Source organism: Polyodon spathula, chromosome 18 (genome assembly GCF_017654505.1).
Source record: "Polyodon spathula isolate WHYD16114869_AA chromosome 18, ASM1765450v1, whole genome shotgun sequence".
In the NCBI taxonomy this organism is placed as follows: domain Eukaryota; kingdom Metazoa; phylum Chordata; class Actinopteri; order Acipenseriformes; family Polyodontidae; genus Polyodon; species Polyodon spathula.
This window is the reverse complement of record NC_054551.1, coordinates 25,150,890-25,175,617: the sequence shown is the minus strand read 5'-3', so window position 1 is coordinate 25,175,617 and position 24,728 is coordinate 25,150,890. Positions and strand designations below refer to the sequence as shown.

Here is a 24,728-nt window from a genome sequence, read left to right as displayed (position 1 = left end):
GCACACCAAACTATAATCAAGCCAAAGTAAAAAATAAAGTCACATGACATGAAACGAGAGAGAGTTTTTATTACTGCTACTTTTTGGATCCTAGTTTTGAAAACTCATGTGATACTGTGACTTTTCAACCATGCTGGTCCTGCCTTTTTATATGGTATAAAGGGTAGAGTTTTAATGCTGATATATATATATATATATATATATATATATATATATATCTATATTTCATATATATATATATATATAATTATATATATATACCTAAAGCAGATTCCATTTCGTCTGGCTTAATTAGGGTTAACACCAGTCTCTTTGGTGGCACTTCCGGACCATTGCCAAACAGTACATCTTGTGCACTCATCAAAGTGTTTTTTACAAAAAAAATATAGTGTTATATGAAGGGTGATTGATTCTGCTTTCGAAAGGAGTCTTCTGTCTCAGATGAATATGTTTTTTTTTTTTTTTTTTTTTTTTTAATTTTTATTCTAATGTGGCTACCACCGTAGGTCTTTGTGTTCACTCACGCCTGTTCACAAATACACGTGTTTTGTAAGTGTCGCCCAGTGCGGTGCTGTGTTTTCGAATGGCGGGATTCGGTCCCTCTCTGTATAGTCGCCGTACATGCGTTGGGAAAACATGGTTTTATTATTATAATTATTTTAAAAGTGTATCATTAATCAAGAGGGAGGGACAGCCCTGCTTTGCTACTGCTTGTTTTCCTGCCAAGTTAAAAAAAAAAAAAACCACACATTTAAAACGTAGAATGTTTTGAAAATATTTTGGCTAAAGAAACATTAAACAAAGCTTGTAATTTCCTTTCTTTGTGTGAAATAATTGTTGTTTTTAATGTGTTTACTCGACTATCAAAGCACTACTGCTGTGTACAGGTAGGCCCTAATTGATGTTTGTAAATAGTAGCTGTTCACAAACAACATGGTGTACCATAATGAGCATTTGTAACCAAAGCATCATTTTATATCTATTATCTTCCCACATTTTGTCAAAACATCTTTAAAACAATGTAACCCCCCACCCCACCCCCCAATAATAATAAAAAAAAAAAAAAACAGCAGCAAGAGAAAGACACTTGTCGTATCATATGACATCCAACAAGAACTCATTCGTCCTGTGCCAGTTTAGTGCGTTTTACTGTAATACCAGGTAGGGGTATCTCCATTTTTGTCTTGAAGAGGTAATTCAGTAGTGTTGTGGATACATTGTAATGGGTCATTTGCAATGGACTACTTTTTTTTTTTTTTAACTTAATTCATGCCGACTGGTCATTGATATTTTGAGGTATTGTGTCTGTTGATATTATTACGTGGTTATTGATTTATTAATATAATACCATTATAGTTTTATATAAAGAAACGCATCAAAACAAGGACAGTTTTTTTTTCTTCTAGTGTTTACAATTGATAAACACTTTTAAAATATGGTAACTTGTTCAGGAAAGGTTAAGGTAAGACTGTGTTACAATCTATTGCAACTGTCGAACAAATTAGACAAAAGGATTACAACAGTAAACGCGGTTTCAACACAGTGTAATATCAAATAAACATGGCACAGAGTATCATATTGCGAATAGCTTTAGTAATTACGAAATTATCGTATATATATTATATATAATGCAATATATATATATATATATATATATATATATATATATATCTATATATATATATTCGACAAACCACACACACACACACACACACACACCAGCTGTTTAACTTAAACCCGGTTCCTACTTTTGCATGGGCGTATTATAACCGAAGGCGGTGCTGCTAAGTTTGAGGAAGTTTATGATATATTGCGGAGATAGAGAGCGCCCACAATAAACACTAAGCAAGCCTCTGTACACCAGTCAGTAACTGTCAGAGTCACACAAGGAGCGTGCTGCATATCGACAAGTCTCTTCAAGCACTTAAAACGACCAGAGGCGTAATTAATTTATGAGAGATAATTAGCGGTTTTTTATTACACAATGGGAGGATCTTCTTCCAGCCTTCTGGATGACAATAAATGCAACTACATAAGGGGTAAGTAATGTAGCGTACACGATATTAAAATCTGTACTATTTCCAGAAACACACCCACCTGTCAATAACTGAATAATAGTATTTTGTTGTTACTTACTGGTGGGTTATTTTGTTATCGCTTTTTATCTGAGAATATCAGAAATACATTTAAATGTTGATATGTTACACTCTATTTTTCAGAATGTCCATTGTAACAATTCCTGTAGCTTTTTCTTCTGTATTATGTCCATTTCACAGAAGAAGAAAAAAAAATTGACACGGAATTGTGATATTGTGGCATATTTTGTCATTGTTTATAGCTGGACAGTAGTGTACATTTCTACAATATCCATGATAAATTACAAAAAGTGTGGTTGTTTAATTTAGTTGATGTTCATTTGGTTTGCATTCATGACTATTGGTCACTCGCATTGCACTGACTAAGCTGTCTGGATTGGTTTTAGCCTGATATCATCCTATTTAATTTGATAACAATTAGGTTCAAGTACAACCTGAATAATATTCTCACCCTTTTAATACGGTACAGTCATGTAGTAGCTTACACATGCCGCCCACAGTCTCACTGCCAGTGGAAATAGCAGAAAAACAACTAAGACTACTGTAAATCTTGTTTTGTTTTCATTTGTTGAAGTGTTCAACAAGATATCTGGTATTTCTTAGGAGGGTTGTTATTAGAAAAAAAATCTGTCTTTATTAATATTTAATTAATATAATTATTATAATAATTAATATATATCCGAGGGAAGAAAAACCAAGGGATGACAGGCAGGGGGGGTCACATATTGTGAAGAGGCGAACCAAGGGACCTGTTAAGTCCCCCGACAATAGACGCAAATCAACTAGTCCGCACCTTGAAACCCCATTAGTTAGGGACACGCAATCTCGTCCAGTACTCCTTCGGAGATAAGTCTGACATCCTCAGAATTCCCCTCTTCCTTGTCCTACACCTCTCGTTGTGTGGCTGCTGGCTGGTGGTTGTAATAGCCCATTTGGAAGAGTCAAACTGCCAAAAAAAAAACCCCAAAAAAACCCAAAAAACAACAACATACAGTTCAAATTAAAATTAGACAGTGATTGTGATCATATAGTTGGATGTAGTTTAGAAATGCATATGTCAGCAAAGCCCAAGTAAAAAAAAAAAAAAACACAGGGCCAGAGCCTCTGACATTAATAAAATGGAAAAAACAAACCTTGTTGTTGGAGTCTGTTAGAAATTATATTTAGAAAATGCAACATGTCTTATATCAGTTTCCCAAAATATATTTATTACCAAAAGGTATTAAGAGAAGTTTAGACACTCCAGTCTGCTGATGCTAGCAAGCTGTTGTGCTTCCAGGATTGGTGTTGGATGGCTATTAAACAATGTTCTGAGTAGGGGGTCTTGTCTTTATTGACAGAAACAGCGTGCTAGAAAAGAAAATAATTAAATTTGCTTGTGAATATCTCTCAATGGGTTACAGAATACCCAGGAGCGTTTACAAGAAACACAGTACTTTACCATTGCTTTTCAACCCTCGCTCTTCTCTTCATGCTAACTCAAGGTTATTCAAGACTATTTGAGCTAAAAGTTCAATTATAAACTAGCTTCTTTAGTGAGCTGTAGCTAGCACTGATTTGCTGCTAATTAAGGTTAGAAACATAATTGATATCCAAAGGATGGAAAGTGTGTGGCAAGTGGATGGTGGATATCGGCATCACCGCATAGATAATAACTGACAATATTATGTAGGCTACAGGGAAAGACCTGGAGTGGTAGTCTTTGAATCTTGTTGTCTGTCAGCCAAGTCCTCAACTGATTTCCGCACAGCAGCAGCACAAAGTAAGCATGATATACACAATCTGTATTTTACTCAGTTGTATAGAAATATGTAATCGCTGAAAGAGCACTGCAGTAAATTCTTATTCTGCTGCATGTTTTTTTATTTCTTAACCCTAAGCAGACATTTCAGTGCGCTCAAACTTTTGACTGGTATTGTATTTATGTTTTTGATAATCTTTTTTTTTTTTTTTTTTGATTCTGTTACCATGTTCAGATCCACACTAGCTGAGTATTTAGATTTGCCAAGCTGTTTCATTACCATTTTCTTCCACTGCGAAGCTATATAATTAGTTCTGGGCTGAATGTCAAACTGAACCCTTTTGGAGACTATTCCTCTTGGCATGTTAAATTTACTTAGCCTTGCAGTTATATTTTGTGCAACCAAAGGAAACATTTTTATCAGTGTTCCTCACTAGCATTACTGTACCCTCCATGGTATATTTTGTGAAACAGTTGTAGGTTGAAGGGTTGATCTGTCACTTTCATAGTCAGGGAATGATATGCGCTCTTCACTCAGCGGGAACTTTATTATAGTGACAAATTCTAACACTAGCTTTGCTCAGACAAGGTGTCTTCTTGTCATAATCTACAGAATGTACAGCTGCTAGCTACCCAGGACCAGTATTTACCAAATACACTGGCCCTTTCCAGCAGGAGTTGATTTTGGCAAATTACAGAGAGTACAGGAGGAACAGACAAATAAAAAAAAAAATGCATTCAGTTGTGTCTATGAAAATGAGATACCCAACACATAGACTATACTAGGTAATGGCTAAATACTGTTATGAATACCAAGCAGTTCAAGGCAGACTCCTGTTTTTTAATGCAACTTCAGATTTTGCCAAGATAGGATGAATGCATATGTGTAACCCAATAGAAACTCTCAGTCCCAGAAAACAGTGTTGACAAAGGAAGCCAACAGACACACCCTTCTGTAATCTGCTTCCAAAATGTATCAGAAATGTGGAATTAATCAGATCCAGATACTAAATGATTCCTTCACTGAATGATGTCATGTTCGCTGTAATTTGAGCTTGATCACAAGGCACAGGCTAACATCCGCACAGGGATTGGGTGGCTGTGCGCTCTGCAGTATTCCTGTAGGACCAAGATTTGATTTGATTAAGATTTGTAAATGCAGAACATTAAGCTGAAATTTACAATCACTGTAATTATCATATTTACATTTAATTGGAGTATTACATCTGTACTGCACCTAGACTGTATTAACTGCAATGGTGGTGTGCAGAAAATGAACACTTGGTTTTCCCTTTACAGATCTTTAACACAATTACACCATTTGGCCACCTAGTGGCACAGTACACAATGCAAAACATCTAAATAAATGTAAATGTAAAGTGCTGTTCTATTTAGTTTCATTTTTTCTTTTGCCAAGCCCTTCCAATCATTCGAAGCAAAATAATGCATGCCAAATTGATGGAAAATGAATGTCCTTCTCTTGTTCTAAATAGGCCCCATTGAAGAGTACTGCAACTTTTAAACTGATTTACTAAATGAAATTCCAGTTGTTTATTATGTACTGTAGATAAATTCAGTACAATAAGCTGAAAATACACCCTGCACCAACAAGTTGAATGTATTTTTAAATAGGGAAGTCCAAACAGTAATTTTTCAGTTACCCTTTTAATACGCAAATATGCTTTTTAAATTTTGCCTTCAGGAAATGTGTGGTTGTTTGCACAATCACATTTTCCTGGCATTACATTTTCTTTGTACAGTGAGATCTATTGAGGGGTATGTGAGGCGAGAGTGTATTAAATGGAATGTCCAGACAGTAATTTATGTGTACAGAAATAAAATAATTTATTTTTATTATCTATACACAACAAAATAATTAAATAACAAAAGAAAACAAAACGGAGTGAGGGAGGGAGTGCAGGGGTAGTATTCAAAATAGATAGTGAGAACTCGTCTTTAATCGTCTTCGTGAAGAACCATACATAAACAAAAAAAAGACAAAAGAAATGTTAGTATTTTCAAAAATCCCGCTGCACAAAACTAGTCTCTCCCTCCACCCGTTACTCCTCCTATTTTACTTTCGGACCAACCCCGAACACAGTAGTACGTTCCCTTTAGTATGTAATGTCCCGCCTCTGTAGTCAGTGGAACACCAATCCCCAACTGACACGTTTCCTTATCCTTCACTTGACTCCAGTGGCTGGAATTTACATACTCGTACTTCCGCCCCTCACTAAGGTGCCGCCCCTCAAAAAGATGACTTTTGCCATGGTCACGAGATCTTGGTAAGGGAAGTCCCGAGTTGGTTTGATGCCATCTACTATCGGGAGGCTGAATCACAGATCGAAATCCCTTTGACATCACAGGGTGTTATACATAATTGATGTTGAAATAGATGCACACCACCCTCCCACCACCACCCTCCCACCCTCCCAGGGAGTCTCATTTGTGTGTCTTACAAATGACAAAAATATCCTGTCATCCTGCAGTAGAGTTTCTGCTCATAGGGTCTGGAGCAATGAGCGAGCTGGTTGATGTGACGCTACACAACCCACAATATGCTCTGGTCTAAGTGTGCAAATGTCCTTAATAAAGAAAACCTTGAACTTGTCTACCACAATCAAGCTCTCAGAAGTAGCACTACCACAGCTAAAACTGATCGACTGGAGACCAAATTTAACAATGATGTGCTACCTAGAGGCCTGCTTTAATATAAAAGTCCTGGTTACAATCTATGGCTGACTAGTTTTTATTACGCTCCTCATCCAAAAAAACAGGGACTCTTTTCCGCTAATTGTGTCCATTACAATCTACATGGGGAACACAATCTACAACAAATGTTTATCATACACCCCAGTCTCCTGTAGACATTTCAGATTTAAATTGGTTATTATCCAATAAACTTATTATCTTATAAATATATTGTTATCCTTTGGGGTACTGTGCAGTTGTTACTTAGTTATGAGGTCCCTCTGTTTGTGCGTGCACTGTTTTTCACTGGTAAGATGAACTAAGCCTATTGGTGGTTTATGTCTGTCACAAAGACGGCTGGAGTGGGGGACGTCAGACCAGAAACAGGAACCAGGAAATAAACAAAGAGAGAGGTGGAGTTGGGTGGAGCTGAGTGAATGGTCTCGCTCAGCATTTAATAGTGGTAGCCAAAACAAAGAGGACTAACACGGTGAGCTTCTATTTGAACTATTACTATTATTACAATTATTATTAACTCCATCTCCAATCCCGTACTCCACTCACCGAACACACAACCCCAGGTGAGTGAAAACATGCTGCTTTTATGCAGCTGTACCAAGACTCGATTGCTAATCAATCATTCAATTGGAGTCACGATACAACTGCACGTGAATTAATAAAGTGCAATTCCCTGTGCTCATATATTATTACTTTTTACTTGCACGTGAAGTGCTGTGCAATCCTCGTGCCTAAATATAAATATACATTTTAAACACTTGTGTTACACAGACCTGTTTATATTCCGTGTACCAATGACTATACACCAACATTAACACACAACATACAACACAATGTTCTGTCTTTTGGCAGAAAACTAAAACATGTTTAACTGTGTAGCAGAACTGCAATTTTTCCTTGTGAACCCTAACCCTGGGAATGAATTGTCTGGCCATCCAGTCCAGGGCACTCTGTTCCCTTTACACAGTGCACTCACAGGTCGGGAGGGAGATTTATCGTCAATAATCATTATCTCTGTCATATGGAGTAACAGAGTCTGTCTCAACGTGTCAGTGTCTACCAAGGAGCCTGTATCCTAGTTACATGTTGGTTAAGTTTACCTTCCGTTGCAGTGTTGCTTTCCTTCAAGCAGCAAAGCCACTGCAGCCTCTGATATCATATGTACCTGTCAAAATGTCATGAATCAAAACTATAAAATTTAGTCCAACATTCAAAGAGAGATTTGGGGTCTCCTGATGCACTTAACAGTCACCAGTGCTCTATCAAATGTTTGTATTCTCCCCATATAAAAAGATCAGGTGAGAATTTTGCTGCAAGCATCCCGGGTTTAAAGACTGGAAATAAGTATTTAGCATTACCAGTAAACTTGAAGTCTGCAGAGAAACAGATACATACACCAGTACTAACTTGTATTAATGTTGATTTAGGCTTCCATGCCAATAATCTAAGTTAAATTATGGATACTATCTAAATACTTTTTCAATGCAGTGGCTCTACGGCAGCTATGTAGTACTACAAACCATTACTAGAATGGTACAACATACCAAGTGTTCCCATTTTCATATTTTGACACACCAGTGGTATGAACCAATACACACTGTTAAGCTGTTATAGTGCCATGCAATGCATCAAAACCATGTCCAGTATTTGTTCCATTGTGCTGTAATGCGGGAGTCGACTGATGGTTCAGCTGTTAGATTTTATACATTGTTACTATAAAGCCATTTTCATGGTGCTTTTCCCTTTCTTTGAAACGGTATACCTAAAAAAAAAAAAAAAAGGAAATTATGCCAATCACCTCTAGAATGATATTGCCACACTTATCTTCTCTGTGCAGTGTTTCCATTTTCCTTTTCTGGAAAGCCTTTTAAAAAAAGAACCAAAAACAAAATGAAAACCGCTTCTGAGCTGAGCCCTCAGACAGCTGTGAGCAGTGAACCATGGCCAGTTTGATGCAGCTGCAGAGCAGAGGAGAGGAGGCACAATCTAACCGCTGCATCTTGTACACATTTAAATAAATAATACAAGGTAACCAATTGATGGAATCTGCTATATTCCACAGTATTGGACATGTAACATTCTTGGCAAACTATGGGTAGGACCTTTGAACGGGAATGATGTCAAGATAATCCATTTGGATTGTTTACCAGATATGGGTTACGATACCCAGTATCACATTTCAGTGCTGTCTTGTATTCTGAGATATCACTGTTGAGTGCTCTTTATATCACTGCTTAATGTGGCCCAAATGAAAGGAATATTAGATCAGTTCCAGTTCCACCATGACATCATACGAATGTCCTACCATGACATCATACGAATGTCCTACCATGACATCATGGGAATGTGTTTTTGCCAGCTGTTCTCTCATCTCTATCTCAGTCCCAATCATTATTTTTCAATATACTGCACTGAGGGAGGAAAATCATTTACATGCAATAATTATGATATCTTAGTGGATTTAAAATGTGGTCTGTAAAGGATAACCCTGAAACTTTGAAGTATCTTTGAATGTAGAGCATTGCTGGAGGAAATATTGAACTCAGAGCTAGTGCAAAGCAAGAGGGAAGTGAGCGTGCGCTTCAGCATTGCTGTGCCTGCAGATTCTATAGTCCACTTTTAAAGGAATTGAGCGAGAGTGACTACAGAGGGAGCCAGGTTGGAGAAATACAGTTGGGGAATACTAATTCATTTTCCAGACTGGAAATCTGCAAAACACATTCATTTTCCAAATCCAGCCTAAGCCTCGGATCTTAACCCTGTCTCATCCCTAAATATGTGTCTAGGGGACAGATTTATTTAGTGATCTTTTCAGCAAACAATTCTATTGCCTGTTGCTTACCCTGAGACATAACACCTTCTTCAAAGGGGCAGCCTGCTGACAAGAAAACAAACAAACTACCCTGCTGGAAATTCTACCAGCTGCTGGTTGGCATGTGACTAGCAGCAGTTAAAAAAAATAAAAGTTAAAACCTGTTTATTAGTTTCTTGTTAATTACCCCGCTCAGCTATAAAATCTCAGTTGTTTTTGGTGTCTGAATTAAATACCTTGATATCTAGTTCTTCAATGAGGCAGCATTTGTGATTCTTAAACCTACCATGACTAGTTGTAAATACTGGTCTGACCAGTGCTTGCCATTTCTGGAATTTGTAAAAAGGAACTCGACACTTGTTGAGGTTCAGCTGAGCATTATGCTGTCAGCCACAGAAACGGCACTGCAGTTAGGAGGTTGATCCTGTCACATCTTTCTAGGGCTCAACATTTCAAAACCTACTTTCAGATTTAATTCATTATTCTTGAGCTGCGAACCAGTATGTTGCAATTTAAACAGTGGTAGTTTTTAATATTACAGGTTCTGGTCCTATAATTGAGTATAACTTTAGGTTAATATAACTATAACAACTTTATGATAAAAATATAAAACCTGTCTGCTTGCACGTATTTTTGTGACTTGGTGTTACGTGCTCTCATAAAGGAAATGTTTATGCAGAAATAACTGCCAGAATCACAATAATAAGGCTCCTCATAAACTTGATATTACCCACTGGAACTTCGAATAGCAGCTCCGGAAATGTTTCGACATTATCTCATATCTTTTTCTTCCTCATTATTTAGTAATAGCTTTTAGGACTGCTGTCAGTTTACAGTGCTGTAGTACCATAAAAAAAAAAAAAACATACTGCCTCCACATCTCACACTATACTTCATGATAATGGAAGTGTGTGACATTTTTAATGATATAATATATTCTGTGAAGAGTGCATAAATACTCAAGCATGAATACTTGCTTTAGTTAAACAACAAAACACTCAGGTGTTCCTGGTTGCACGGGATATCCACACATATGGTGTTTGTGAGGGGAAGCACACATGTGACATATTTTTGCATATACTGTACCACCTGTGCTCCAAGAAAAGTCACTCCTAAAGCTTATTAAAATAAATATGCAAACTTGAACGGTGTATGTGTGTGCATATTGCACGTTTAACACGACAACATATGTTAGGTCATCAGGATAGAAACATGTGGAGAGACCATATAAGTTTTCTAGTTTGTACAGTAAATCGTCTACTTGGGTTTCATTATGCAATAAGCTTAGGGTGGAAAAGCAATACTGTAATGTGGTTACTTTTTACGGCCTGCTGAAGTTACATTTTTACATTTTGGAAAGGGATTCATTTTTTGCTTGCATGCCTAAAACCAACACATAGATGGAATGTAAGTGTGCTTGTATGTCAAAGTTCCTTGTATTGCTTTTTAACTGTATACTGTCTATGTCAGCAACAGGAGGGTCCCGCTGTGCCTGCATGTCTAGTTCAGCCTGCCCCTCTGGAGATTCTGCTCCATTTGCAGAGTGTCTCTCTCCCTGCTTTCCGCTGCAGAGGAAACCTCAACATTCCTTCATACATCTCTGTGAGAGAAAGTTTTCCACTACAAAGCAAGTAGCCTAGACACTGAGCTGACAGACCATCGTGACAGGACAGCTGAAGAGCTCAGGCTGCATTGCTGTCTTATGTGTTTTTTGTTTTGTAAAACTTCCCCTCCCTGGGAAAAGCCCTTCATATGCCAACTACCTTATTTTCAAGAGGTCAGTGCACACTGAATTGGATATCTTTTATAATACAAAATAATTAAACATATATGCATATCATTTGTAAATCAGCATTTTATTGTTTGTGTGTGTTTTAACGACATGCTTGATTGAACTTGTAAAATGTTCCACTGAACTTAAAGAGCAGTATAATGCTCTCTGTAAAGATTAGGCACTAAAAACATGCAAACTATGCACAGTACTGTATTCAAAAGATACTGTACAGTAAGATGACACCCTCGCATGAATGACAGTATAACCATTATCTTCAGACAAAATAGCATTGCACGTTTAGATCGTATCAATTTTCATGTGGTCATATACAAATTCTAATTTTGTGTTTCCTCTTTTCCTCGTTTGTCAAAATCATTCTGTGTAGGCACACTCGCTGCTAAACAGTATTGAGAGTTTCAGCTATTACCAGCAAACAATATAAATGTGGTGCTGTGTTGGGTAGGGTTTTGTTATGCAGTATCTTAAAATGGATACCGGCGTTTAATGCAAAGTGCAGGTTCACACACATTAAGACCTCTCTGCTCTCTGAAACAATTCCTTCGTATTCAATTTTGAGTTTGATTTCCTGACAGAGGAGACTATAGCCCAGGCAGGCTGCTATTAGACTCCAGAGTATTTCAGCATTGGCAATTCAGTGTCTCGTGTGGGTTTGACAAGAGCCCAGCGGGAACAGAGAAAAAGAGGAAACTCACATTTTCCGCAGTGTCAGTAAAACTAATTACGCTTTGCTTCGTGGTGCTTGGTGTTGGTTTTGTTAAGTTTGTTTTTAAGTATTGTAATTTTAAAAAAAAAAGGACACAAATTTCAAAATGCTCTCTGTGAAGATAGATGGAATATTACAAATAATCATAAGAAGAAAAAACGAATTATTTTTGTACCGACATATACAATACTGGTAATAATTAGTCTATAAATTTCCGAAATGTCTGCGGCAGAATATTTCATTATGTCATTGTCTTTCCTGTGCTCTGATTGGCTTGCAGATGTAGGTGGGTTATTTAAAAAAAAAAAAAAATTCAAACCATTTTTGATTGAACTGTAGCCAACTTACCAGATAATAATTGATTGATGCAATTTATCATTTAAACAATAAAGGTAATATGCCTACTGATACAGTATAACATTGTGAAGATAACAATATTATACTTGAAGCTGTACATGCTGTTGTGCTTGTATTTAGAGGTTGAACTTATGTGTATTTATAACCTAGTCTGTATAAGCTGCATGAAAAAACCCTTATCAAGAGAGTTACTGTTGCCAGGAAGCAACCAGCAAACATATTTGGACAGTTTGCAGCTTAACCACCACAGTTACAACCATCAAGACCAAACTGGAAGGCACATTCTTGGATATTAAGCTAGTTTGAACCATATGGCTCTTTTCGAAGTAGCATTTTTAGACGAGGGAAGGGTTAAATTAGCTAATGTGAAACACCAATTCAAGGGTAAAACATTTAACTAATTCACTCATCAAAAAACTGTCAGAAGGATGTTCTCTGAATTCAAGATTTGTTTATTTGTGGTTTCAAGGGAGGTGACTTAAAAAAAGGCCTTTTGTCTGTTAGTTTTAATTGAGTTGCACATTAGGTTTTCAATGATTAATTCTCAATAAAGGGTGGATCACAAAGGCTTACATTTAGTTTTTTTAATTCTTCCTGTCATATATTTGCTTACAGAGTGTATATACCAGTTGTTGGTAAAATATTTCAAGGGTATGAGGAATCTGAATGTAGAGCTGAGGAGGGCTGCACAGACAGTTTGGAGCACAGCTTAGTTCTCCAGACAACAAGCCAAATTCCATATCCTGAATTCCACTTGGTAACCAAATTTGTGTCCAGAAAAAAAAACAAAACAAAATCGTATTTAGGAAAAAAAAAAAGTTTAGCAAATGTTGTGCTTAGTTTCATGTAAACAATCACTAATGCAAAATATGGAAAGGAAAATGTAACGTGGAGAAAATAGTAAAGTCAGTAAATAGTGACTAGGGTTGTCAGTTGTGGTCTTGGCATGCTAGGTTCCACTAGTGTTGTCAATAAACTTGTGGCTTCTATGAACTACAATTTCCATGCAAATTCTCAGTAGTGTGTGTGTGTGAGTGTGTGTGTGTGTGTGTGTGTGTGTGTGTGTGTGTGTGTGTAACTTCCTTTCATGTTATGGAATCCACTGGCCGTTGAAAAAAGACATTTTCAATCTGCTGGATCAGGGGACCAGGGTTGAAGACCCCTGACCCCTGCTGGATCAGGGGTCTTCAACCCTGGTCCTGGAGAGCGCCAATCCTGCAGGTTTTCTAAAGATCTGGAACACATGTTAATCTTGACTAATTAAATCAATAATTGTCTCAATTAAGTAACTGAGATCTTGGTTGAAACGAAAACCAGAAGACCCTGTAGCTCTCCAGGAACAGGGTTGGAGACCCCTGTGCTAGATCATACCATACCAAAACAGATTTACACCAGCTACTAGCTTGTCATTAAGACTTTTTTTTTTTTTTTTTTTAAATCAGGACATTTGAAATATAAATGAAGCCCTTTACCAGGAAACTATGGACGACCAGCATTCTTTCTAGTACAATAAAATACATACCTAATGTGCCAATTAACTAAATAAGAAACGCAGTAATATTTTAAGAGGAAACAAAGGGTGTTGTAAAAGACAGACCTGGCTTATAAACAGATAGTTAATCGGAATAGATAGGCGTGGAAGCAGTGTGGTCTAGTGGTTGAAGTCCAGGGCTTGTAATCAGAAGGTCACCGGTCCAAATCCCACCTCTGCCACTGACTGACTCACTGTGTGACCCTGAGCAAGTCACTTAACCTCTTTGCAATCCATCCTGCAGATGAGATGTTAAATCAGTGTCCCATTGTAAGTGACTCTGCATATAATGCACAGTTCACAGCCTACCTCTGTAAAGCGCTTTGTGATCGTGCTCCATTATGAAAGGCGCTATATAAAGATATTATTATTATTATATTAATGCAACATGAGAAATAAAGTATGGTATCAGCCTTAATTGTTATGGTTTCTGCACAGGTAGTAGTGGAGGGCACAAACTCATTTTGTTGAGCTTCAGACTTTCTCAAGTGAGCAGGACATGAATCATAAAGACCTTTAAAATGAACCTTGGGCTCCAGAACAGTGAAAATGTTACCCAGTGTGACAGACTAGAAATCAAAACATTAGAAAGAAAACATTTACCAACAATAGGGGAACTTACAGGTCTTGTTTCTTTACTTCTAGGACGAGCTGAAGCAGAGTTGAAGAACTTCAGCCCCCACTACAGGCGTCAGTACGCAGTGGCATTCTTCAGGCAGCTACGTGATGAGGTGGAGCAGCACAGGACAGTCCAGACACAGCTCCTGAAACACAAGGTAAGAGGAAGGACCTTTTTATTCTTACTCCAGTTAAATGTTTTAGACCTGCTAGCCAGCACTCCAGAATAATTAACTTCAGCGGGGATACCCTACGGCACTACAAACCCCAGCTTGGGGATTACATGGTGGGAGGCAGGGTGGAAGACTGGTATGTGATGGCCCTGTGTTTCCCTGTAGCAGCACACAGAACCGGGGAAGGTTCTGCATGAAGAGGTGATTACCTATTACTCTGCTGAGCTGAAGAAATGGAAGGAGCGCTACGTGCTGGTGCGAGCTGATTACAGCCTGGAGATCCATGAAAACTATGATGTAAGTTCACAGTCAGTGCTTTGCTTAGGGGCTATGAGGCCAGTTTAAGTTATTTTTTGACATGCACTCAATGGAGTAGTCTGTTCACTATACCATTTTACTATAAATAAAATCCCTAGACTAATCAAATTTTCATCAAAACATGATTTCAGAAATCAGAAATGTTTGTAAAAAGAATTGATTGACAATGTTATAACAATCTCCCCAGACCTTTCTGAATGGAACAAGCCCGATGGTCAGGCTGCTTCCAGCCGGAGGCGCTGTGCTGACGTCTGAGGATCAATACACTGCACTGGCAGACAGGTTCTTTCCCGACCCGAGTGGTGAGTGAGGCGGAAAGTTAATTGACAAGGTCTGCACAAAAATCACAATACCATTTATACATAAAAAAAAAAAAAAAATCCACTGGTTTGTATTTGAAGCTTGGAATAAGCATGAACTCATCACCTCTGGACACTGTTAGCCAGGTTACATGCCCAATAACACCCACTGCTTACTTCAGAAAGTAACCACTGTCTTGTCCATGCCTATCGATGATGTGAGGTATGTATTACACAGATGGCCACCCATGTCAGTTCTACAGAAAATATGTTTATGCCACTATCTTGGAAGTTGAAAGTAATCTAAATAGTCAGAATGGTAGAGGGCTGGAAACAGAGAAAGGAATCAGAGACCAGGAATGGGCTTCTTGCTTTAAAACAAACCAAAAAATAACAGTAACGATACTTGGTCCTACCAAATGAGTGTGCAACCAAAGCACACACATACAACTGAAAAGCACAAACCATGCCTCTTTAGCATTTGATTAAGAACTATATTGGGAAACTATATTGTAAAAATAAAATGTGGAGTTGAAAATCCTAAAATATGTTTTCTTGAATGGGAAAATGTCATTTTAAAAAGAAAAAAATGTAATTTCTGAACCTAGAGATATGTTACTAGTTATTTGGCTAGTTTGCCTACAAAAGTTTAATTTTCTGGCTAATCAAAGCTCAGATCAAAAGAACTATTGAATTCTGTCTTTCTTGTCTCTCTGACAGGAATTTTAATGTTTCCCCATTGGAAACCCCTTTTAGCTAATTTTCAGTGGTGTCTCAGGGAGATATGCATGGAAGTGAAACAGTAACACTTCGATATGTTTGTGTTTCTCTCCCCAGGTGTGAGTGAGGAGAATGCTCCTCCCATGGTCTCCATGCCTGATCAGTTTCCTGTGTACCTGTGGCAGCCCTATCAGAAACACAGCTACTTCTGCTTCCACAGCGCAGATTCTCAGAAGAGCTTTGCAGCTGCACTCGGAGACTGCATCAGACACCAAAACCACGGTACAAAGGGCTGGAAATTAACAGCGGACAATTCCAAAGAAATACAAGCAAGAAAATCTAAAAAACAAATAAAAGGGTTAGATTTCTCCTCACACACCATTGCCCCGTTTGTTTAATTCACTTAAGTAATTCCACTGATCACAAAGTTATTTTTGGAAATACAAGCTTGAAAACTACAAAAAAACAACACTTCACACTTGCTTATTTTAAATCGATTGCCTCTATGAAAAAGTTACAAAATATTCTTATTAAATCAGACATAAATAAATCTGTATAGGGTGACAATGCAGCTCCCTTGTAAAAGCTCATGAATATCTGACGTGCCATTTTCAATCGCAGTGTATAACTGGAGCATGACTAATTACCTACTTTGACATCTGCTGCCTCTCTAATGCAGGGCTGATGTAAACCGCAGTCTCTGGACTGTAAAGAAGCTGCTTGTGGGTTGTTGAACAGCGACACTAGCAGACAGTAGCAGTGGCGATATGATCTTTAAAAACATCAGGATGCTGTAGGTGGATTTCATTATTTCATACATGTCCCATTCCTGAAAGCAAACCACAGGCACAAAAATAAACAGGTGTGCAGTATGCTGCTTCGCAACCTTTGTAAAGAGATTTGAATTTATTTATTATGTAGTATCCATGATTTACATTTCCAATCAAGAAGTTTGTGATAAACTGGAAAGTTGTTGGGAGTGTAACTAAAGAAAGTCTTACAATTTCTTTATTTACAATTGCCTTTATTTGCTATAGTACGATTAGATTTATTTGAAAGATACTTTTAAGTAAAAACAGAATAAAATTGCACTGCAAGTGAGCATCTAAACCACAATGCAAAAGAGCCGGATCTCTTCTCAAGACAGGGGACTGGACAGATTCTGCCATGACAGTGTATCACACAACACGCTCTTCCGCCTTTAACCTCGGCGATCGGCTGCAGACAGCCTGTGAGATCCAGATGCTAGCTGAAGAACCCATGCACCAAACGTCTTAACCACATTGCTAAAGAGTCTCCTCTGCATTCATGGATTTAAAGCTTTGAACCAAATCTCACCTCACCAACAAGTGACAACAGAGTATGTAATGGCAGTGTAGCACACAACACTGCCTGTTACGTGTGTATTAAAAAATAGTGTGCCACGTTTGTGAAACGTCCCCGTTTCAAGTCAAACTGTTACTCAGCAGCTTGATTTACAGTGTATTTAGACAGTCTAGACATTCATTTCACTCATATCACAGCTTTAACATTAGTGTGTCTATTGAGCTTAACACTGGCAAATGGTTAAAATAGCAGTGGAATTATTACATACTTGTTTTGATACTGACTGACAATCAGCAAATGTGACAATTAGTATATTTTATTAATGAGTGAGTTAGTGTTGTTTTTGATTTTCGCAAAGCTTGTTACCCTAAATATAACCAAACGCGTGAGGCCTGTATCCTGTGGAAATGACTTCATCTTTTTTTGTTGGTTGGTGGTTAGGTGTCAATAATATATCTACTGCATGTTGTGAAATAGTTTTTAAAAGCGTTTTTAAAACAAAAGGGGAAGAAGAATATGTGCCTGCCATTGTCTGAAATTGTAAGTTCTGTAAGCTATAAACAGACCTCCACAGAGTAACGCCAAGACAAACACTAGAGTTTGGCAAATTCAAACATATTAATCTCTGCCACTAATTGCCCCTCACAATTACATTCTGGTATATTAGCACATGCAACTGAGGAGTTTTCAAAGTTGCATTTGGAAACCACTTCACTAGTATTTTTTTTTAAATTAAATGCTTTAATAACTGCAAGACCTAAATAAAAAGCGGGAAGCAGAGCACAAAACCTATTGTTATGGCTGTTTAATTGAAAGTATTTTCAGGATGGTGTAATATCCTAAAATATGGTTTACTTCCACCTCAAACAGCTGCACGGTAGCGTGCTTACAATGTTATTTGTCATTCCAACAAGAACTCAAAGCGGTTTTCTATTCTAGACTACCAGAAGAAGACCAAATGTGAGGTTCAAGCCTTCCTAGAGGCTGTACAGTTCTACAGGCAGGAGAAAGGCCACTATGGGTCCTGGGAAATGTTGATTGGCAAGGATGTCCAGGTGGGCTATTGTTATTCTCTCAGCAGCATTGAATACAGTCGTGATTGAAAAAAGTATGATTGTTTAAAAAAATAGGTACCTGGATGGTCTGCTGGCAGGGAAAGTGTTCCGGTATTTACGAGGTAGTATTGTACTAGAAATAAATTACTGGTAGTAATTGGTATTCATTTTAAACTAACCGATTAGGTGTCCACAACTGGCTCTTTATCTGTATTTTACAATATGAAGGATAAATAAAACAAACACATAAGTATGACAGGATAAAATGGTCCCTGATGTACATGCTGGCCCCAAGTAGCTTTTGTGTGCAGGAAACTGCCTCAGCCCACAGGAAACTACTTAATTAACATAAGTTTAAGTTAGCACCTCAGTGTGATGCTCAGCATCATGGTAACAAAGAAGAGGAAGCATGCACAAGAGATGAAAAGGGATGCTTTATATTTATATATATAGAAAATACTCAGACCTATCAAAACTCTATAGGACAGCCAATTTATAGAAATGATTCAACTGTGTAATTAATAAACCAATATAGTTTATTTCAGAAATTTGTAAAATCGTACCTGTTTAATAGCCTATTAAATGTTCCAGCAAAGATTGCATCTGACAATCGGAGCTATGGCAAGAATGAATGCGAACAGTACACCTGAAGTGACTGTTGGGTCGTAGTGGTTGAGGGTTTCCACCAGACCTGGGGCTTGGATAGAGCTGAGTTTGAAGAGTTTGCTTCTCACCTGCAGGTTCTGAGTAACCTGGTGATGGAGGAGCTTCTGCCATCTCTTCAGACAGAGCTGCTGCCCAAGATGAAGGGAAAGAAGAACGACCGGAAGAGAATCTGGTTTGCTGTATGTTTTGGGCATGATTGACCTTCCGAAAAAAAAAAGACAAATAGAAAACAGATAGATGTTAGTGGGCTTGGCCATGTCTGTCTACATGTATTTTAAACTTCTACTTATAGGGCTGGAGAGCAAACAACTGTAGTGAGATTTAGCCAGGCTGAACATCATCACCACTGTATCTCAGCAGAGCTTTCCAGGTCTAGTATGTCCTGCACCCACCCTGTTTCTGCTTCGTTGCAGATTGTAGAAGATGCCTACAACGTGGTCACGTCCCAGGTTTCCACTGGGTTAGCGGCTCTAGAAGAAGAGTGCAGAGCGGCAACTAAACAGCAGGAGGGACTCATTCGATCCGACATGGATCAGATCCTCAACTCCAAGAATTTCCTCGCAGGAAAGCTGAACGGTGAGTGTCAGGGTGTTGCTGTTTCCATGTTCCAAGTTTATGGAAAAGTTTCAAGTGGACTGTGCCTCACTCAGTTAAACTCAGTTCCTGGAGGGCCGCAGTGTCTTCTGGCTTTCGTTACACCTGAGCTCTCAGTTACTTAATTGGTCTAATTATTTGATTAACTGGACACATTTAACACTGCTCTTCAGGCCTAAAAATGTTTCATAGGTAGTTTGTACTGCGAATCAAGTGCATTTTTAAAACCATCAACTGTAAAAGTTGAAAAATATTAAATATGTCAAATTGAACAAATAATTGGATCAATTATGTTAATTGAGAGCTTAAGTTGGAATGAAAACCAAAAGACCCCGCGGCCCTCGAGGACTGGAGTTTGACACTCCTACTCTTTACATTGAATGTGCAGCTGCCAGCCATAGTCTGGGTAATAAATATTACAGAACAAAAGAAAGCTATTTGCCAAACAGCATGTATTGTATGTGTGGCAGTTTTCCACGAAATGCAGGATGTGTCCTTTGACGCCTCTAACTCCACCTTAAAATGAAACATTATTTCACCTTTTCAGTTTATTTATTCTTGAACTCCTCAACGTGTGGCTTTTAAAAGGTCTAGTAGAGATTTTAAATGAAATAATAAACCAAGACACACCTTCCACTTGCCTGTTTTTTCCTGTCCCATTGGAGCGCAGCCACAGTTTCACAGCCTGCAGTGAAGTGCTGCATGGAGAACGTCCAGCCCTACCTGTCTTCTATACTGGAGGAGCTGATGGGACCCATCAGTTCTGGGTTCAGTGAGGTCCGCTTCCTCTTTGAAACGGAAGTTAATAAAATGAGCAATGACTACCAAGAAAGCAGCAGCATCGACAAGCTGAAGAAGGTACTTGCCTGGTATGAGTAAATGTAGAAATGTAAAAAGAACCATATTTTCTAATCTGTTTGATACCTTGAACTTGACTCACCTTTAAAACCACTATACCCAACATTCTCAGGAGGCTTTGCAGATTGATGACATTTCATTGTTTCTAGAGTACTCACTTGGTTCGGGACAAACAGACTAATTAAGAGTTTAAACTACTTTCCCTCTGTGTTTGCAACCTTTCTTAACAGCTTTCATTAGCAGCCAGCAATGTGTATTTTCTAACTTTCCATGACCCCCCCTCCCCCCATATGCAGGGTCTGGCCGAGCTGGGGAACCTTCCCTTTACCTCCCTGAAGATGCAGCCCTGCTACAGAAAGGTGGATGTCCTCCGTGAGCAGCTACAGGACCTGAGGAACCGCTTCAAATTCTCCAACACTGACCGCCTTGTACAGATCACACAGAATCACATGCAGCAGGTAGGTCTGACTCCAATACTAATGCCTAATGTGTACATTCAGTAGGCCATTCTATAGTGCTATACCTGAAGGTACTTAGCATAAAGCTTTAGGGATGGGTCACAACCAAACTGGAATTTAATGCAGACAGTCTGAGATGAACTGGGGAGCTGAACCTCCCCCCCCATCTTTAATCACTATCAAATTACCCACTGTTTATATTCAGACTAGCAGAATGACTTTTACCGATAAGAAAGAATCCTTGAATTTCTTAATCCACAGTGCCCTCTCGTGGTCATATTTAATTTTGTTTCAACTTCTCACTGACAAATTTTGTCATTTTTTCTTTTTAGTATAGTTGTTATTTAATTTCTGTCTGGATGTCTTGCTTTGTACTGATATTACAAAACAACATTGCCTGCATAGGTATCAGCTGAGGAGTCCCTGAATATATATATATATATATATATATATATATATATATATATATATATATATATATATATATATATATATATATGTTTGTATTTAATTTCAGATTATGGACAATGTAGTGCACACTTTCGAGCAACTATTGTCCAATTCTCTGCAAGGGGGCCCTTCCCAAATCTGTTCAGCCGTTGAGAAGGTCAAGCAGAGAGTGTTAAAGGTAAGCTGGTCTGGACTTTTCTCTTTCCCTTATTAAACTGTGTAGAAAATACCCCATTCATTTAAATTATGTTAAATATCCCAGTTTAACAGACATGCAATATGAAAGTAAATGCAATTTAAGAGTAAAAGATAAATAAGAAACATGTGTAATTACTTCCGTTTATAGCATGCCTTATTGTTACAGCACTGTGTAAAACATGAGGTCAAGGTTTCAATACTGCAGGTTGAGAACACTAAACATTATTCAGATATTACAAAATCCGCCACTTGTTATGGACCGGAACTACATGGGTCAAACAAACCTGTATGTCTAGTTTTAAAAATATACTTTTGTTTTGATTATGTATCCTATACCCTGATATACATATTCCATTTAAATACATGACTGATTCTATTTCATGATCTCAGCATTTCCAGTTTAAAAAAGGCAATCTACATGGCATCTGTTTAATTTACACTCAATCTGCAAGTTTCACACATACCATCATTTTTAATAAACAATGAGAGATCAAATAGCTGGCGTCAATTTCTTTTGATTTCTGAACATAAATGTTTCATTCTGAAGATGTTTGTTTTGTGAGACCTTTACAGGCTCAGAATGTATGTGTTTAACTTATGCATAGATGCAAATAAAAGGCCAGAAAAAAAAAAAGAATTGGTTATTAATAAAACGGTTCTTTGTGCAGACCTCATGGGAAGCAGCTGACTTTGTGTCCTGGCATCCAGACCATTTGCAATACTGTCTCTCTAATGCTTGCTATCTGTCCGACAGCAATACGACTACGACAGCAGCACGCTTAGGAAGAAGCTCTTCCAGGAGGCTCTAGTGGAAATTACCATGCCGACAATGCAGAAAAGCCTGGCTCCCAGCTGTAAACCAGTAAGTGGTTCAACAATCACCTTGTACCCACTTTATAGCTAACACTAAGAAACCCGAGTTGAACAAGAGCTATTGTTGATTGTGTTTTAAATCAAACAAGGACTCATTGTTTCCAGATCCTTTTTTTTTCAGCGACCAATCATAGTGGGACAAGTTTGCAGATGGGTTAACGTGACTTCCTCCAAATTTGTTTGGCCAATAGAAAACACTGAAATTGATGTTAATAAGTCATAAACCTGATGTAGATTGAATGTAAAAAGAATGATCAAATCAAGTGAGTTTTAGAAAAATGAGTTTCAGAGACACTAGAACATGTACTACCTGCATTCTAGTAGAATTCCTCTTTATTTGAAAATGTGTTTTGGGTTTTTTTTTGTGATTCTTTCCAGGAGCTCCAGAGGTTTGAACAGTATATCTTTGCTGATTACACAAACTTTATACAAGTGGAAAATGTCTATGATGAAATTATATTTCAGACTCTACAGAGTGAGATTGACAAAGGTAAGAAGCATACACATATCTGTTGTTGTATTTACTTTATAACCATCTGTAAACTAATCAATCTTGTCAACAAGTTAATAATGCTCCATAGAGATTTGCTCATTACCTGTTGGATTATGTATTGAATATTACAAAACGTTTTTGTTGTACACAGTGGTGAAAGAAGCTGCAAACATGAAGAAGCACAACTTGTTTGTGGATAGCATTGATTTCCCTTGTGAAAGCCAGTCCAGCCTGACAGATAGCAGGACTCAGCCAGGATCGATTCCAGGAAGCCCGGCGAAGCACGTGGTTCACCCAATTGAAGATGCTAATCCTCAGGCTGAGGGAAACAGGGTCCCAGAGAGCCAAGACCAGCCAGCTTTACCTGAGTCTCCAGAGAGTATAGTGTCAGCCAAGAATGAGCAGCAGGAATCTAGCGCAGTTGGCATTGACCCTGGCATAACAATTAATGCCGAGTCTGTAACACTCAGCATGGCATCAGTCGACATTGCTAATGATGTAGAAGACGAGAGAACACAGGAAAATGCCGTCCACAAGGAAATTCAAGCTCCAGACAATCTAAAGGAAATCAGAGACCTGATAACCATAGTGAGACCAGAAGATCCAGGTGACCAGGAACTTGATTCACACGTCGAACTCTTGGAACAGGAAGAAAGTGTTTTGAAGGAGCAGCTCAGAACCTTGGAGAGTGACAGGCCCGAGAACAATGAGCCAGGAGAGGAAAGTGGCATGGCTTTAGAGAAATGAGACGAAGGTTATCAATGAAGGGCAGGACTGTCTTTAGTGCATTTACACATACTATTCGCTACAAACACCATTAATCACTCTCACTGCTGGTATATTTACCCAGGTTCAGCTACCTTTTGGGTGAACTGAACAGCTGGTTTTGAAGCAGTTCATGTAGTTGGTAGCTCCCACCTCTGAAACAAAGAAACAATATTACAGTACTGTGTATATAGATCAGTATCTCCACCCACTGTAGACAGGATACACACAAGGTTTATTAGCAGTCTGTTTTTATACAGATACTCTATATCGAAGCTTGCTGAAACAGTTTAGTCAGACCTAAAGGAAAACTGATATAATTGTTGTCCTGTTTGTTCAGTGTACTTATTAACCAATTGGAAACTAATGCAGTGAGATTACACTTATTTTTATAACGGTTTTGTGTCCATTCAATATCAGAACTCACAAATAGCCATCCACTGCCAAGAATTGTGTTCATTTATACAACGTTTTAACATTTTGATATCTTTTTCATAAATATATATATATATATATATATATATATATATATATATATATATATATATATATATATATATATATATATATATATATATAACCTCAGCATGGATTGATTATACATATTTAAAGTAAACACATAAATAAACATAGCAAGTAAGGAATAAAACTATTAACAGAGACTATATTCCCCCTAACTGGAATACTATTATTACATATCACTGAATATTTTTTTTTGTTTTGCTTTCTTAGTTTTCTCTGGTGATGACATCTTTGATTCTGTTCTATTTAGAACACAGCTGTATTTTCATAATTCACGATCGCCATTTTTAGTATTAGACAAATTGATGAAAGACAGTTTTGCAGTTCCTGACATTCTTAACTATAACAACAACTAAGTAATTGCAGGAAGATCTGGCCCATAATGTATATTCAGAATATGGGGTCAATGCTGAACTCATATATTCAAACTTCCTCTTCATCAGTGTCAACCAAAATGACTGCTTATGATGACCTGCAAAGGCGTCCCATCTTTTAAAACTGGAAGATGCTCTTCTATGAGTCAAAGCATGGAGACATAATTGAATATCTGTACCATAAGTTGTAGGATCCCTTGAAGAATTGATATGGTGGATTATTC

General features: G+C 37.9%; 1 protein-coding gene across 2 annotated transcripts; it reads left to right on the top strand.

Annotated features, from left to right (window-relative positions):
* The first annotated feature begins 1,841 nt into the window (after positions 1–1,841).
* On the top strand, positions 1,842–24,490 carry LOC121330818 (protein Niban 1-like). Of its 2 annotated transcripts, none has more exons than XM_041277644.1 (14): positions 1,842–2,039; positions 14,390–14,520; positions 14,704–14,832; positions 15,041–15,155; positions 15,990–16,154; positions 18,138–18,253; positions 18,994–19,098; positions 19,333–19,495; positions 20,184–20,371; positions 20,668–20,829; positions 21,347–21,457; positions 22,232–22,339; positions 22,729–22,840; positions 22,995–24,490. In XM_041277644.1, the coding sequence occupies exons 1-14, from the start codon at positions 1,985–1,987 to the stop codon at positions 23,588–23,590; spliced, it is 2,256 nt and encodes a 751-aa protein (XP_041133578.1). In that variant the 5' UTR covers positions 1,842–1,984; the 3' UTR covers positions 23,591–24,490. The 2 variants fall into 2 exon arrangements, with proteins under 2 accessions (XP_041133578.1, XP_041133577.1); XM_041277643.1 differs by having other exon boundaries at positions 14,701–14,832.
* The last annotated feature ends 238 nt before the right edge of the window (positions 24,491–24,728 follow it).

Excerpts from the sequence above, each read along its gene's own strand:
- LOC121330818 (XM_041277643.1), top strand. The coding sequence starts at position 1,985 with ATGGGAGGATCTTCTTCCAGCCTTCTGGATGACAATAAATGCAACTAC. Across the intron at positions 14,521-14,700 it reads CACAGCTCCTGAAACACAAG|CAGCACACAGAACCGGGGAA; the intron begins GTAAGAGGAAGG and ends GTTTCCCTGTAG. Across the intron at positions 16,155-18,137 it reads CATCAGACACCAAAACCACG|ACTACCAGAAGAAGACCAAA; the intron begins GTACAAAGGGCT and ends TTTCTATTCTAG.